Source organism: Anolis carolinensis, chromosome 2 (assembly GCF_035594765.1).
Source record: "Anolis carolinensis isolate JA03-04 chromosome 2, rAnoCar3.1.pri, whole genome shotgun sequence".
Taxonomy (NCBI): Eukaryota; Metazoa; Chordata; class Lepidosauria; order Squamata; family Dactyloidae; genus Anolis; species Anolis carolinensis.
Genome location: NC_085842.1, coordinates 258,991,920 through 259,006,552, shown reverse-complemented (window position 1 = coordinate 259,006,552; position 14,633 = coordinate 258,991,920). Strand labels below are relative to the sequence as shown.

The 14,633-nt window shown below is 42.6% G+C and overlaps 1 protein-coding gene across 2 annotated transcripts in view; it reads left to right on the top strand.

Moving 5' to 3' along the window:
* The first annotated feature begins 8,266 nt into the window (after nt 1-8,266).
* Nucleotides 8,267-14,633, top strand: part of adamts19 (ADAM metallopeptidase with thrombospondin type 1 motif 19) — a 139,282-nt gene continuing 132,915 nt past the window's right edge. For both annotated transcript variants that reach the window (XM_062972125.1, XM_062972124.1), the window contains exon 1: nt 8,267-8,941. In XM_062972125.1, the coding sequence (XP_062828195.1) occupies nt 8,857-8,941 (85 nt within the window). In that variant the 5' untranslated portion in view covers nt 8,267-8,856. The remainder of the gene's footprint in view (nt 8,942-14,633) is intronic.

Here is a 14,633-nt window from a genome sequence, read left to right as displayed (position 1 = left end):
GCTTCCATGGATGACTTTGGATTTGGTATATGAGACAGAGAAAAGCTTGTCCTTACCTACTTACTCCATGTTTTGCATGAGTTTATGCACCTATATGTTTCCCCTTACTCATCTTTTTTCAAAGTTATACAGCCCCAAACATTCTAATATTTCTTTGTTGTGTGTGTGCAGTAAAAAAGTGGTTGCCCTTTTCCTACTATTTCAAAATCTACAACAAGGCTTTCTGGGTATGGTGACCAGAACAGTGGACACACCATAGATTTGTATAAAGCCAGTGTGTTGGCAGTTTTATTTTCATTTTCCTAATTATGCCCAACATGGTATTTGCAATTTTTACAACACCCCAACATTGGATCAACAGTTGAATTGAGCTACTCACTAGTAGCTCAATACCCCTCTTTTTATCAGTTATTATAATCTCAGAGCCCATCAGTATATCCTGTATGTCACTGGAATTTTTTTGTGCCATTGCACATCACTTTAAATTGTTTATACTGGAATCTCATTGGCCATTTTACTGCCCATTCTTCCAGTGTTGTGAATTCCATTTGAAGCTCTTTCCAATTCATTTTATTTTTATCACACTGAATAATTTGTTATCAACAAACCACTACTTGACCCTAACTCCCCACTGTGTGAAAACAAGCCAAAAAGCACTGGTCCCAGCAGAAATGCCCGAGGGACACTGCTATTCACATTCCTCCCCTGCAAGAATTTACTGTTTACTCCTACCTTTGCTTCCTGTTCTTTTATCGATTTTCAGTCCATTAGGAGACTTCTCATCACTCATGACTGCTAACTTTTGCTGAAGAGTTTTTGGTATGAGGCTTTTAAAAAAGCCTTTTGGAAACCCAAGTAGGCAATCTAAGGAGCACATGGGGTAGACAACTGAAGTACTATGAAACTTTTCTTTTAAAGCCAAAGTAAACAAGCAACAATATTTTCTTGGACCAGGTCATCTATATTTAATGACATTTATCTCATTGTCTGTTAAAGATAGAGGTTTTCTGCTTCTTTTATATATGTTTTAATTTTTAATTTATTTATATCCCACTTTCCTCTCTTATATAAAACTCAAAACCACTCACAACAATTTAAATCCTACTACAAAGAACTGAACATAGAATTGTTAGAACAAATCATTTAAAATCACATAAATAATTCTCCTCCTCCTCCATCTCTGCCTTCTTCTAGTAGTGTTTATCAGAAGACATGACATGACAGGAAACAACAAACTATTTAAAACATTTTTAAAACACAATTGCATCTCTTCACTGAACTTCAGATCAATATGTTTTTTGTCTTTAACATTACAATTTAAAAAATCTTTCTGTGTATTTTTAGAAATCAATGTGTAGTTGTTGAATAAACTATAATGCTACACACATATAACAGTGCATGCACCATATTGCCATTTTGAACCCTTTCTACAAATCTACAAACTGTAAGGATTTAAAATTATTTTCACTATTCCCATAGTAAAGGTAAAGGTTTTCCCCTGACATTAAGTCTAGTCATGTTTGATTCTGGTGGTTGGTGCTCATCTCCATTTCTAAGCCGAAGAGTCAGCATTGTCCGTACACACCTCCAAGGTCATGTGGCCGGCATGACTGTATGGAGCACTGTTACCTTCCTGCCAGAGCAGTACCTATTGATCTACTCGCATTTGCATGTTTTAGGACCGCTAGGTTGGCAGAAGCTGGGGCTAACAGTGGGAGCTCACCCTGCTCCATGGATTTGAACCACCGACCTTTTGGTCAACAAGTTCAGCAGCTCATCAGTTTAACCCACTGTGCCATTGGGGGCTTCCATAGCAGTTTAAATTTCACTACCTTGCTAATTACAGTGCAATGGCATCTCCATTTCGGACTAAGGATGGCTGAACACAGCGAGACTTGCTTTTGAGTAAATGTGCATATGATTGTTCTATAGTGCCACTATGAATATTGCTTAAAATCTAAACAATATGTTATACACTGTAGATAGCTGGGCTTAAATCTCTGTGAAGCTCCTTGCCTAACTTTGAGCCAGTCATCATGTTTTTTCTCCTAATTTTCTTCACAGAGTTCTTGCAAAAAAAAAAAGTATGCCACTTAGAGTCTTGGCAAAGAGAAATAAAGGGATTCAAATGCAACAGATTAATAATAAAATTAAACACCATTCTTCTACAGCTCTTAAGGGAACAAATGCCTCCTTATTTTAAATTCTGCTCTGATTTTTGAAAGCGTATCTGACAATGTGCCTAATTTGAGAGCTGGTAATATTCAATTCTACTAAGGAAATCCATTATGGTAATTTTTTTCATTAACACACCCTTGTATATTTTAAATGTTTATTGAAATGGAGATCAGTCTATAGCCTTAAGCAACATTTTCCTTCTTTGGTGTCTAAACATGCTTTTGGGTGGTTGTTGTTAAATTCAGAGCAAGGTTTGGTGGTTAGTCTTGTATTTACATTGACAATGCTTTCAGATCTTTTAAGATATTTTTTGTAACCATTAATTACTGAGGAAATGCCTTCTTTTCTTTTTGGGAACCAGCTAGCTATGTCTATCACTGAAAACATAATAATCCCTTTAATATATCAAAACTTTTTTAAAAAGAAATATCGGTTTTCTTAAAAAAGAAAAACAAAACCTGACTCCTAGGTGGGAACATTTATCTTGCTGATGTTCACAGTTTAAAGAAAAATCATGCTATATATTTAATGGCTCATTTTGCGGCAGATTTTAAAAAAATGCCATGTGGTATCTTTAAGACTGAGATATTTATTTTTGCCAGAGTTTGCGTGGATTATGGAATATGTACATGATAACAAAGTGCGTCCTTAAATGCACCAAGTACATGCAGGCTTTTCTGGCATACATGGCAACCTTCCCATTTTGTGTGCCAGTTCATTTTGCACTGAAACATAAGTGTGCAGCATGCATAGGAGCAATCTTGCCTCTTTGGCTGAATCTACACTGCCATATAATCCAGTTTCAGAATGCAAATTAATTGCATTGAACTGGATTATATGAGATGACGCTGCTATACAGTCCAGTTCAATGTGCTTAATCTGCATTCTGAACCTGAATTATGTGGCAGTATAGATCCAGCCTAAATCATAAATTGCTATTTACAGTTTCTGATGTGTAATCCAATTCATGCTTATTTATTGAGAACTAGATCCACTTCTGTATGTGCAAAATTAATGTGACACAAATATGTAAGTACTGTATGTACATAATAAATATGCATGAGTAAAATCAGTGTGAACAAAATGTTGTATTTCTTGGATTTTAAGATGCACTTTCCCTTATACAAATATCTCTAAAATGGGGTGCCTCTATAATAATAATAATAATAATAATAATAATAATAATAATAATAATAATAATAATAATAATTTTATTCTTATATCCCGCCCCATCTCCCCGGAGGGACTCGGGGCGGCTTACATGGAACAATGCAAAGAACAATGCTTTTATATACACGGTATTTCAAAATGATGAATCCAATTTCAAAGTAATGTATTTTACAATGGCAACATGTTACAATTACAGAAAAGGTTACAAACAATTTAATGAGTTACCACATTATCAAGTTTAGTAACCATTTTGAAGCAGAAACAAACCTAAAAAAATTACCCAACAAATGGAGCATATCTCATTATGCCTTACATTATGGGACTGGCATCTTGTGAATGACTGAGGCTAGGGGCAGCTTATGTGCTGGGAGAGGCATCTAGCGGCAATCATTTGAAACTCTATGCCCCGCCCTTTCAAGTAGTAAGTTTCATTCATGTGTGGCTTGTGGTTGCAGGGACAAAGCAATTTCAAATTTTGAAACACCATATACCGTTTGGGTATGTGTACGATTTTTTCTGTTGGTAGTACTTAAATTAGTGTATAGTGGAATCTTGACATAAGAGCATCTGAAGTTAACAGCATTTTGAGTTAAGAGCCATCACTCAGCCCAGGTTTTGCTTTAACATACAAGCAGACTTTTGAGTTAAGAGCTAGCACCAGAGGGAGCACTAGCACCAGAGAAAATGCTAGCACCAGAGTACAGGTCTTTAGGGCTTTAAGGGGGCAGCCTCCGACCTCCTGCCTCTATGCCTCATGCCCTTGTCTGCTTTGGGAGATTGTTATCTGCTTTGCTCTTGTCTGTTTTGAGGAAATTTGGGTGAGTTGATTTCTTGTGGTTTTTATTCCTGGTATGTTTGGCTTCATGAAGAGAGAGAGGGGGAAAGAGAGCAAGAGAGGAAGGGAGGCTGGAATTAGTACAATATGAAGAAAATTGTGCTTCTGTCTCTCCAGTTTGTGCTTTGTGCTTCTTTGCCACAACTGCATACTTCTACCATTGTGACACAACTTTGTGTTTCTACCATTTTAAAGTTGATCTTTTATTATTGTTACATGTGAATATGCATTAATACATTATTTGTTATTATTTGTTTGGTCATGGAATGAATTCAACTCGTAACTCAAGGTATTACTGCATGTATTTCAATGAAGGGCGTCTTAGAATTGAAGTAATATGATATATGTATCCACATTTGTATGTATGTAAGTTGACCCTGGGTAGCCAATGCTGGGTGTGAATTCTGTTGATTTTCCCCACGCCATGGAAGTTCACTCCTTCCCTTGATGCCTCTTTAATCTTTGTAAGGAGTGAAAACAGACATGATATGGGAGCAGGTCCATGTCGGTGACCCCATGAGTTGGTAAACCAAGGTCTTTCATTGTCACAAAGCATAACAGGTATAGCCCTGAAGTACAAAGGTAGCTTTCCAGATGGCCAAGAAAACTCTACCACTCCACTAGAAGAACCTTGAGTTTTGGATCAACCTTCAGCTTTCCTGCTGGAAAAATTCTGCGGACATATTAGAATTGAGAAAAATGCATCTCATGGTTCTGTTTTTGGCGGGTTAATCTGTGTGATTTGTTTGGGAAAACAGCAGCTAAGGAAGAAGGAAAAGAGCTCTTTTGGAGCAGAAGTACTGGATTTGTAGGAAAGAACAACTGCTGGAGATGGCAAAGAAAAAAGGAAAAAAATGGAAAAGAACTGAAAAATGAATATTGGAATGGAAGCTGTGGACATCTATCTGAACTTCAAGTTGTGTATGAAGAGAATTGGAAAAGAATGCAATGCATCGCTCTGCTTTTAGGCAGGTGAATCTGTGTGATTTATTTGGGAGGACAGCAGGCAAGGAGGAAAGAAAAGAGAATTCTTTTGGAGCAGAAGGGCTAGATTTGTGGAAAAGAACAGCTGGGTATGGAAAAGGAAAGGAAAAAGAATGAGAAAGAGGTGAAATGTTAGTATTGAAATGTAATTCTGCAGACATCTAGTGCCTCAAGCTGTGTCTCTATTAGGTATGGGTGCAAAATTTTTACTGTTTCTACCATTTCTTTTGTGTCTTCCATTTCTTCAGAAACACCAAACGAGAAGCGCTCTCCCCACACAAAAATCTGCTCGAGATGAAAGTCTAATGTGCATCCAAACTTGCCTCCTTGTGTGTGTTGGGGCGTGCAGGCAGGCAGGTCCAGAGCTTAGCTGTAGGTGTGCTCTGGGCCTGCCTGCACACCCCACAACACATGCACTCTCAGAGAGTGTGGCGGGGAGTGTGTGGCAGGGTGTGCAGGCAGGCCGGCCCGAAGCGCGCCTGCAGCTGGGCACCTCTTACTCTGGAGTAAGAGGTACTTGGCTGTTGGTACTAGCAGGCGTGCACACTTTCCAGGCCTGTCTGCACGCTCTGCCACACACACACACACACACACACACTAAGGAGAGTGCATGTGTGGTGGGGTGTGCAAGCAGAACTGGAAAGCGCACACACCTGCCAGTGCCTGCAGTCAAGTACCTCTTACTCTAGAGTAGAAACAGCAGTTGCCAGGTAAGAAGAACGCATGCTGGGAAGAGGAGCCAGTGGGTGGGAAGCCTCCCCCCCCCCCCCAATAATGGTCCGATTTTCAGGGCCCCAAAGCAAAGGGACAGAAAACCACCCTCTCAACTTTGGGAAGCTTACAAAAAAATGGATCGGGGCCCCCAATGAAAGCCGGGACACGAAACGGGGCAAGGTTTCCCCTGAATGCACATCCCTAATCTCTATCTACAAGGCTGTATATGAAGAGATTTGGAAAAAAACTGCATCTCATAGCTCTGCTTTGAGGCAGGCTAATCTATGTGATTTGTTTGGGAAGAGAACTGAGATAGGAAAAGGAAAAGGAATCTCTTTTGGAGCAGAAGGACCAGAACTGTGGAAAAGAACAACAGCTTTGGAAAAGGAAAGGAAAAAGAATGGGAACGAGGTGCAAAGTGAGTATTGGAATGCAATTCTGTGGACATCTACCTGCGCCTCTAACTATAGGACCCTGAAAAAAAATTGTATCTCATGGCTCTGCTTTCAAGCAGGCTAATCTGTGTATATTATTTGAGAAGACAGCAGCAAAAGGAGAAGGAAATGAGAGCAGAAGTATGGATTTGTGGGAAAGAACATCAGCTGGGTATGGCAAAAGGAAAAAGAGAGAAAAAGAATGGAAAAGAGGTGGCAACTAACTTCCTGCTGTGAGTTTTCTGGGCTGTATGTCCAAGTTCCAGGAGCATTCTCTTCTGATGTTTCATCCATATCTATGGGAGGCATCCTCAGAGGTTGGAAACTAGGCAAGGGAGGTTTATATAATATCTGTGGAATAATGTCCAGGATGGGAGAAAGAACTCTTGTCTGTCGGAGGCAAGTGGAATGTTGCAATTAATCACCTTGATTAGCATTAAAAAGCCTTGCAGCTTCAAGGCCTGGCTGATTCCTGCCTGGGGGATTCCTTTGTTGGGAGGTATTAGCTGGCCCTGATTGTTTCCTGTCTGGAATTCCCCTGTTTTCAGAGCATTGCTCTTTATTTACTGTCCTGAATTTAGAGGTTTTTAAACACTATAGCCAGATTTTGTTCATTTTCATGGTCTCCTCCTTTCTGTCGAAATTGTCCACATGTTTGTGGATTTCAATGGCTTCTCTGTGTAGTCTGACATGGTGGTTGTGAGAGTGGTGCAGCATTTCTGTGTTCTCAAATAATATACTGTGTCCAGGTTGATTCCTCAAGTGCTCTGCTATGGCTGACTTCTTTGGCTGAGTTGGTCAGCAGTGCCTTTCATGTTCCTTGATTTGTGTTTTGCCAGCACTGCCTGTGGTGGTCCCTATGCAGACTTGTCCACAGCTGCATGGTCTACGGTAGACTCCTGCAGAGGTGAGAGGATCCCTCTTGTCCTTTGATGAAGGGAGCATTTGTTGTATTTTCTTAGTGGGTCTTTAGTTTGTTGTCCGAATGCCCGATCACCATCTCCCAAAGCAGCTACTCCACTCCGAACTCAAGAACAGGAAACGGGATGTTGGTGGGCAGGAAAAGAAATTTAAAGATGGGCTTAAAGCCAACCTTAAAAACTGTGGCATAGACACTGAGAACTGTGAAGCCCTGGCCCTTGAGCGCTCTAATTGGAGGTCAGCTGTGATCAGCAGTGCTGCGGAGTTCGAAGAGGCACGAATGGAGGGCTTAAGGGAGAAACGTGCCAACCCTGACTGAGACCGCCTTCCACCTGGAAACAGATGTCCTCACTGCGGGAGAACATGCAGATTAAGAATAGGTCTCTTCAGCCATCTACGGATCCATCCTCAAGATAGTGAAGACGGAGGACCATCATCCTCGAACTACGAGGGATCGCCTAAGTAAGTACTGTAGTTTGTAAGTTGTTTCTTCCTGACAGTAAGAGTTGTGGGACAGTGGAATCTGTTCCCTGGGAGTGTGGTGGAGTCTCTTCCTCTTGAGGTTTCTAAGCAAACGCTAGGAGCCCTTCCACACAGCCCTATGTCCCAGAATATCAAGGCAGAAAATCCCCCAATATCTGCTTTGAACTGGGTTATGTGATAATCAGATAATGTGGGATTTTCTGCCTTGATATTCTGGGACATAGGGCCGTGTGGAAGGGCCCTAGATGTGTCGGGAGTGCTTTGAGCGGGTGTTCCCGCGTGGGCTGGATGGCCCTTCTGGTCTTTTCCAAGCCGAGGGTTTGGTGGTGTGATTCTTTGATCTACCTGCCCCTCGGGCTGTGCCTGTGTGTGTCTCTCTCTCTTTCTGTCTCTCGGCAGGGCTGCGCCTGAGGAGCGTCGGGGGCCGGGTGCGAGGGGAGGGAGGGCGAGCCAGGCCCCGAGAAAGAGCAGGATTCAAATGGAAACGTCACGGGCAGCCAATCCGGAGGCGGCGGCCGGAGTTTGGGGCGCCCGCCCGCGCGCTCCCTTTTAGCCCTCCTCCGCCCCTTTCCCACCCAGGGAGAGCGCGCGGCGGGAGCGGCGGCGGGTTGGGGAGGCGCTGGAGTGGCCACCCTCTCTTTCTCTCTCTCTCGCTCTTTCTCTCTCTAACTCCCTCTCCTCTGCCGGGACCTGCTCCTGCTGCGCCCACTTCCAGAGCCCTTCCTGCCGGCCTCGCTTCCTCCCCTTTCCTCCCTTGCTCTGCAGCAGGTCACGCGTCGTGTTCATTCAGGGCGAGAGGCGAGGAGAGGAGAGGCACCGGGCTTCCCTGCGCGCCTCTTCCCTCGACTGAGCTTCTGCTTCCAATCCTCCTCCGCCTCCGCCTCCTTCTCCCTGAGGTGCTTTCCTTCCCTCGCTCTTCTCCCAGCGCCCGCTTTTGCCGTGCTTTCCCCCCTTCGCTTTCCTCCCCAGTGGCTTGGCAAACTCCACGTCGGGGCGGGCAGGCTGGCTCTGCCCGAGAAGCCTTGAAAAGTGTATAAATATAGGGGACATACATCCTCAGCAAAGCCACCAGAAGACCAAGAGGAGGAGAAGGGGGAGAAAGGGGTCGATCCTGCCGTTTCTCCTCCTCAGAATTGGATGGAGGCGAGAAGGGGAATGCGGCTGAGCCATCTTTGCTTCCTCTTCTCTCAGCTGTGCTTCCTGTCAAATGGGATCACTTCAGGTAATGTCCTCTTCGCGCCTTCTTGGCCTCTCCTCATCCATCCTTCTTCCCTTTTTTAGGGTGCTCTGTGTTCGTAGGGAGCACTGCTGCACATGAAGGCAAGTGGTGGGACACTTCTGTGTCACCTGAAACCTTAGGGTGTATCGACACCATGCATGGGCAAACTTTGGCCCTCCAGGCGTTTTGGACCTCCAGCTCTCACAATTCCTAACATTGTGAGAGTTGAAGTCCAAAGTGCCTGGAGAGCCAAAGTTTGCCTAAGCCTGGTCTACACTGTAGACTTTTTATTGTGTCAGAAGTGACTTGAGAACATATTGCAAGTTGTTTCCCGTGTTAAGAGTATAGGCCAGGCATGGTGTAGGTTGTCTACAGAGATGTTGCCCAGGGGACGCCCTTATATATTACCATCCTGCTGAGAGGCTTCTCTCATGTCCCCACAAACTAAAGCTGACAGACGGGAGCTCACCCCGTCCCATGGAATCAAACCGGCAACCTTCAGGTCAGCACCCAACCTTCAGGCCAGCAGTCCAGCTGGCACACAAGGGTTTAACCCATTGCGCCACTGCGGTTCCTACTGTAGCCTTAATGCAATGTGACAGTACAGTACTTTAACTGCAATTACTCACTGCTGTGGAATCCTGGGAGCCGTAGGTTTTTTACCTTCTCTGACCAAGAGTGCTGAGGTCTCAGCAAACTACAGGATTTCTCAGCATTTAGCTAAGGAGTTGAAGTGATGTGGAACTGAAAGTGTAGATCAGGGGTCCTCAAACTCTTTAAGTGGAGGGCCGATTGACAGTCCCTCAGACTGTTAGGGGGGCAGACTATGATGAAATAGTCCAGAATTAAGATTGTTGTTGTTGTGTGCCTTCAAGTCATTTCAGACTTAAGTCAACCCTAAGTCTAAAATTTAGGACAGAGGCCAGGTCAATGACCTTGGAGGGCCGCATCAGGCCCATGGGCCTTAGTTTGGGGACCCCTGATCTAGACGATCTCATAAGACCATAGGTAAGTAAAGAGACTTCCAAAGACCATCTAGATGGTCTCATAAGACCATAGGTAAGGAAAGGGACCCTCAAAGGCCATCTAGATGATCTCATAAGGCCATCAGAAGACCATAGATAAGGAAAGAGACCTCAAAGACCATCATGCTTTCCATGAAATAGAGGAAAGCATAGATTCCCTCTGAGCACCACACTTCGGTTCCTGCCATTTCACAGATCCAGTTGCTCATAAAACCATAGGTAAGGAAAAGGACCCTCAAAGGCCATCTAGACAGTCTCATAGGACCATAGGCAAGGAAAGTGACCTCCAAAAGCCATCTAGATGGTCTCATAAGGCCGTAGCTAAGCAAAGAGACCTTCAAAGACCATCGAGACAATCTCATAAGACCATAGGTAAGCAAAAAGACCTCCTAAGACCAGGTAGACTGAGGTCAACCCTAAGTCTAAAGTTTAGGACAGGGGCCAGGTCAATGACCTTGGAGGGCCGCATCCGGCCCCCGGGCCTTAGTTTGGGGACCCTTGGTGTAGATGCACCCAAGGAAGCTGCTATACAAGGGTGCCAGTTGGGAATCCCAGGCCTATGTGACCTCCAATCCACCAGGCTGTATAGATAATATAACAATGCTCTGAACATGTAACTGGATATAACCACACAGAGCATCATATTTCTGAAAATTAAGCTCCCTGGGTTTCTGTGAGTTTTCCGGGCTGTATGGCCATGCTCCAGGAGCATTTTCTCCTGATGTTTCACCCACATCGATGGCAGGCATCCTCAAAGGTCAAGAGGTCTGTTAGAAACTAGACATATATTTGTAGAAAGTCCAGGGTAGGAGAAAGAACTCTTCTCTGAGGCAAGTGTGAATATCATCATGAGTAGCATTTAATGGGCTTTCAGTTTCAAAGACTGACTGCTCCCTGCCTGAGGGAATCCTTTGTTGGGAGGTGTTAGCTGGCCCTGGTTGTTTCCTGTCTGGAATTCCTTTGTTTTCTGAGTGCTGTCCTTTATTCACTGTCGTGATTTTAGAGTTTTTATATTCAGGTAGCCAGCTTTTGTTCATTTTCATGGTTTCCTCCTTTCTGTTGAAATTGTCCACATGCTTGTGGATTTCAGTGTCTTCTCTATGTAGTCTGACATGGTGGTTGTTAGAGTGGTCCAGCATTTCTGTGTTCTCAGATCATATGCTGTGTTCAGGTTGGTTCATCAAATGCTCTGCTATGGCTGACTTCTCTGGTTGAGTTAGTCTGCAGAGCCTTTCATGTTCCTTGATTCATGTTTGGGTGCTGAGTTTGGTGGTCGCTATGTAGACTTGTCCACAGCTGCATGGTCTAGGGTAGACACCTGCAGAGGCGAGAGGACCCTTCCTGTCCTTTGCTGAACCGTAGTAGGCAAACTTTCATCAAGAGAGAATGCTTCTGGAATATGGCCATACAGCCACCCAGTGATTCTGGCCGTGAAAGCTTTTGACAACTACTCCATGCTATGGAATCCTGGGAGTTGTAGATCTTTCACCTTCTCTGACCAAGAGTCCTGGAACCTCAATAAACTACAACCCCCAGGATTCCATAGCATTTAGCTATGGCAGTTGAAATGAAAGTATAGATGCACCCAAGGAAGCTGCTATACAAGGGTGCTAGTTGGAGGTATTGAAGCTCATAGCGTTTGAGAATCCCGGGCCTATGTGACCTCCAATCCACCAGGCTGTATAGATAATATAACGATACTCTGCACATGTAAATGGAAATAACCACACAGCATCATATTCCTGAAAATTAAGCTTCCGCTTAGCTGTCAGTACCCACTGGATAGTGGGTCATCTTTATTTATACAAATGAAAGTAGTCACTGCTTCCTTAATGTAATACCACAGGGCCATATCTTGTTTCATTCTACTCTTGTCTATTAGTTTCTCAAGTGTGTCTTACATTATGGTTGTATGTGTTCATACTCCCATCTGTCCTTCATCTGCATGTCTGAGACTTTCTTGAAAAGGTTTTTTTTATGAAGGACACATAAAAAAGTGGAAAGTATTGGAAGGGTGAATTGTATTTTATACATTTTGCATGTTGTGGTGGTGTGCCTTCAAGGTGAACCTAAGTGAACCTATGATAGGGTTTTCTGGGGCTGATTGTGCATGACCCACCTAAGGTCACCTACTGGGCTTCCATGGCTGAGCGGGGGAATCAGACCTGATTTCTGGAGCCATAGTCCAATCCTCAAACCACTGCATCACACTGACTTTTTATTCTTTTATTAGTCAAGTCAACTTTTCTCCCTCAGCCAGATGTTTTCTTACTATCCCATAGGCAGAAGATAACTCTTTTGAGATTTTTTTATATGGATTAAGGCCAACCTAATGTTTAATAAACTGTATTACTTGTTTAACATTGTGTTCTTCCATGGATGACATCAGACAGTGAAATATATAGACATTCTTCTTCTGTCTTCTGTATCTCTGTGCAGCAAATGACATGCTTCACCTGGGAACTGCAGAGTGATTTACAGCTTTCCTCTGCAGTAAGGGCATTGTCTTGCAACATGAGACATCATGACTTACAGAAGAATATGCAGGATGACATGTTTTCCTTTGTGTGCGGAAATCTGTACTTCAACAGCTGGGAGTGAATTCTGAATCCTGAATAAGGTGTTCAGAGTCTTGTCATATGTTGTGTGACAACAACAGTTATTTGGATGATGTACTATTTGCACCATGCCTTTTGCACTGTTTTTCATAATACAGTAGAGTCTCACTTATCCAACATAAACGGGCCGGCAGAATGTTGGATAAGCGAATATGTTGGATAATAAGGAGGCATTATGGAAAAGCCTATTAAACATCAAATTAGGTTATGATTTTACAAATTAAGCACCAAAACATCATGTTATACAATAAATTTGACAGAAAAAGTAGTTCAATACGAAGTAATGCTATGTAGCAATTATTGCATTTACGAATTTAGCACCAAAATATCACGATGTATTGAAAACATTGACTACAAAAATGCGTTGGATAATCCAGAATGTTGGATAAACGAGTGTTGGATAAGTGAGACTCTACTGTACATTAAATATAAGTGACACTAATGGTATTAATAATATTCCTTAGCATTTCTATATATCCAAAATTGTCCATATTTTCTTGTCATTCTTATGGTCTGCCCTGTTGAACAGTCTTCTTTATCCTGGTAAACTCCATTATCTCCAATTACAACTTCTCTTATTTCACACTTGGGGGAGGGCACTAGGATAGGGAATGCTAGAACATGATTATGAGTACAGGTTGAGTATCCCTTATCTGGAAATCCAAAATACTCCAGAGCCAACATTGACCACATGAGTGGCTGAGATAGTGACATCTTTGCTTTCTGATAATTCAGTGTACACAAACTTGCTTTCATGCACAAAATCCTTAACATATTTTATAAAATTACCTTCATGTTATGTTTATATTCTGATAAATAAATAAATTTCATGTTTAGACTTTGGCCCCAACTTCATGATTGGAATCTATCTCCAAGATTTGGAGTACAGGCAGTCCCTGAATTACAAACATTCAACTTACAAACAACTCAAAGTTAAGAATGAGTGTGAGACAACAAGTGAGAGAAATCGACCACTGAAAGGGAAATTCACTCCTGTAAGGGTTATTATAGGGAAAAGGTGTCTTAACTGAAGCTTTATCATCAGTCCTTGTTTCCACACTAAGCCAAATTTTCCAAAATCCAATTATTCCAGGGACAGAAAGTGAGGTGAAATCTCCTGAACAGATAGCAAAACAAACACAGGGGTATTAACCCTTCCCTAGGCTACCCAAAGCCCTTGTAGACTGCCTGTACTTGGAAAATCCAATCTGAAAAAAATCTGAAATTTAAAATACTTCCGGTCAAGCAATTTGGATAAGGGATTCTCAACCTGCATTTGTTGTTAACTACTAACTGTTAACTTTGACATATGATGACCAGATGGAAGATATCTCTCAAAGTCTATCATCATCAACAACTCTATTTAGATCTTGTGGACTCAATTGCAAGAAAATATTGCAATGTGTACTGTTATACATTGTGTACAACGTGTACTGTTACACATCCTTCATATACTCCTCTGTAGTGCAGGGAGGGGACTTTTCCTGCCTCAGTCAAATCCTTCTGCTAGTCCAGTGGTTCTCAACCTGTGGGTCCCCAGGTATTTTGGCTTACAACTCCCAGAAATCCTAGCCAGTTTACCAGCTGTTAGGATTTCTGGGAGTTGAAGGCCAAAACATCTGGGGACCCACAGGTTGAGAACCACTACGCTAGGCACTTTGGACCTTCATGCATGCTATTCCATCTATCTCTATACCTCCCATTTTCTGCTGAATCCCAAACATTTTGTGGGGTAGAAGTGGACATAATATGGCCCTCCAGGAGTTAAACTTCAGCTGCCATCAGCCCTAGCTTGTGTAGCCAGCGGTGAGGTAAGAGAGGAGTTGGATTTAAGCAACATCTGGAAGGTCATGCAACTCCCCTCCCTGTTGCATACTATATACAAACCCACATGTCCTTGACAAGCTGTGTTCTTTAAAATTAAAAATGTCTATTTTAAGTTAGAGCTTATCTACTTCTATACTTCTATTCTTTCAATCTCTAACAAACACTGCATAATTTTGTGTAGACTGTTTTTCTTCAAAACTGATAGCACTCAACTGACAGTTAAAG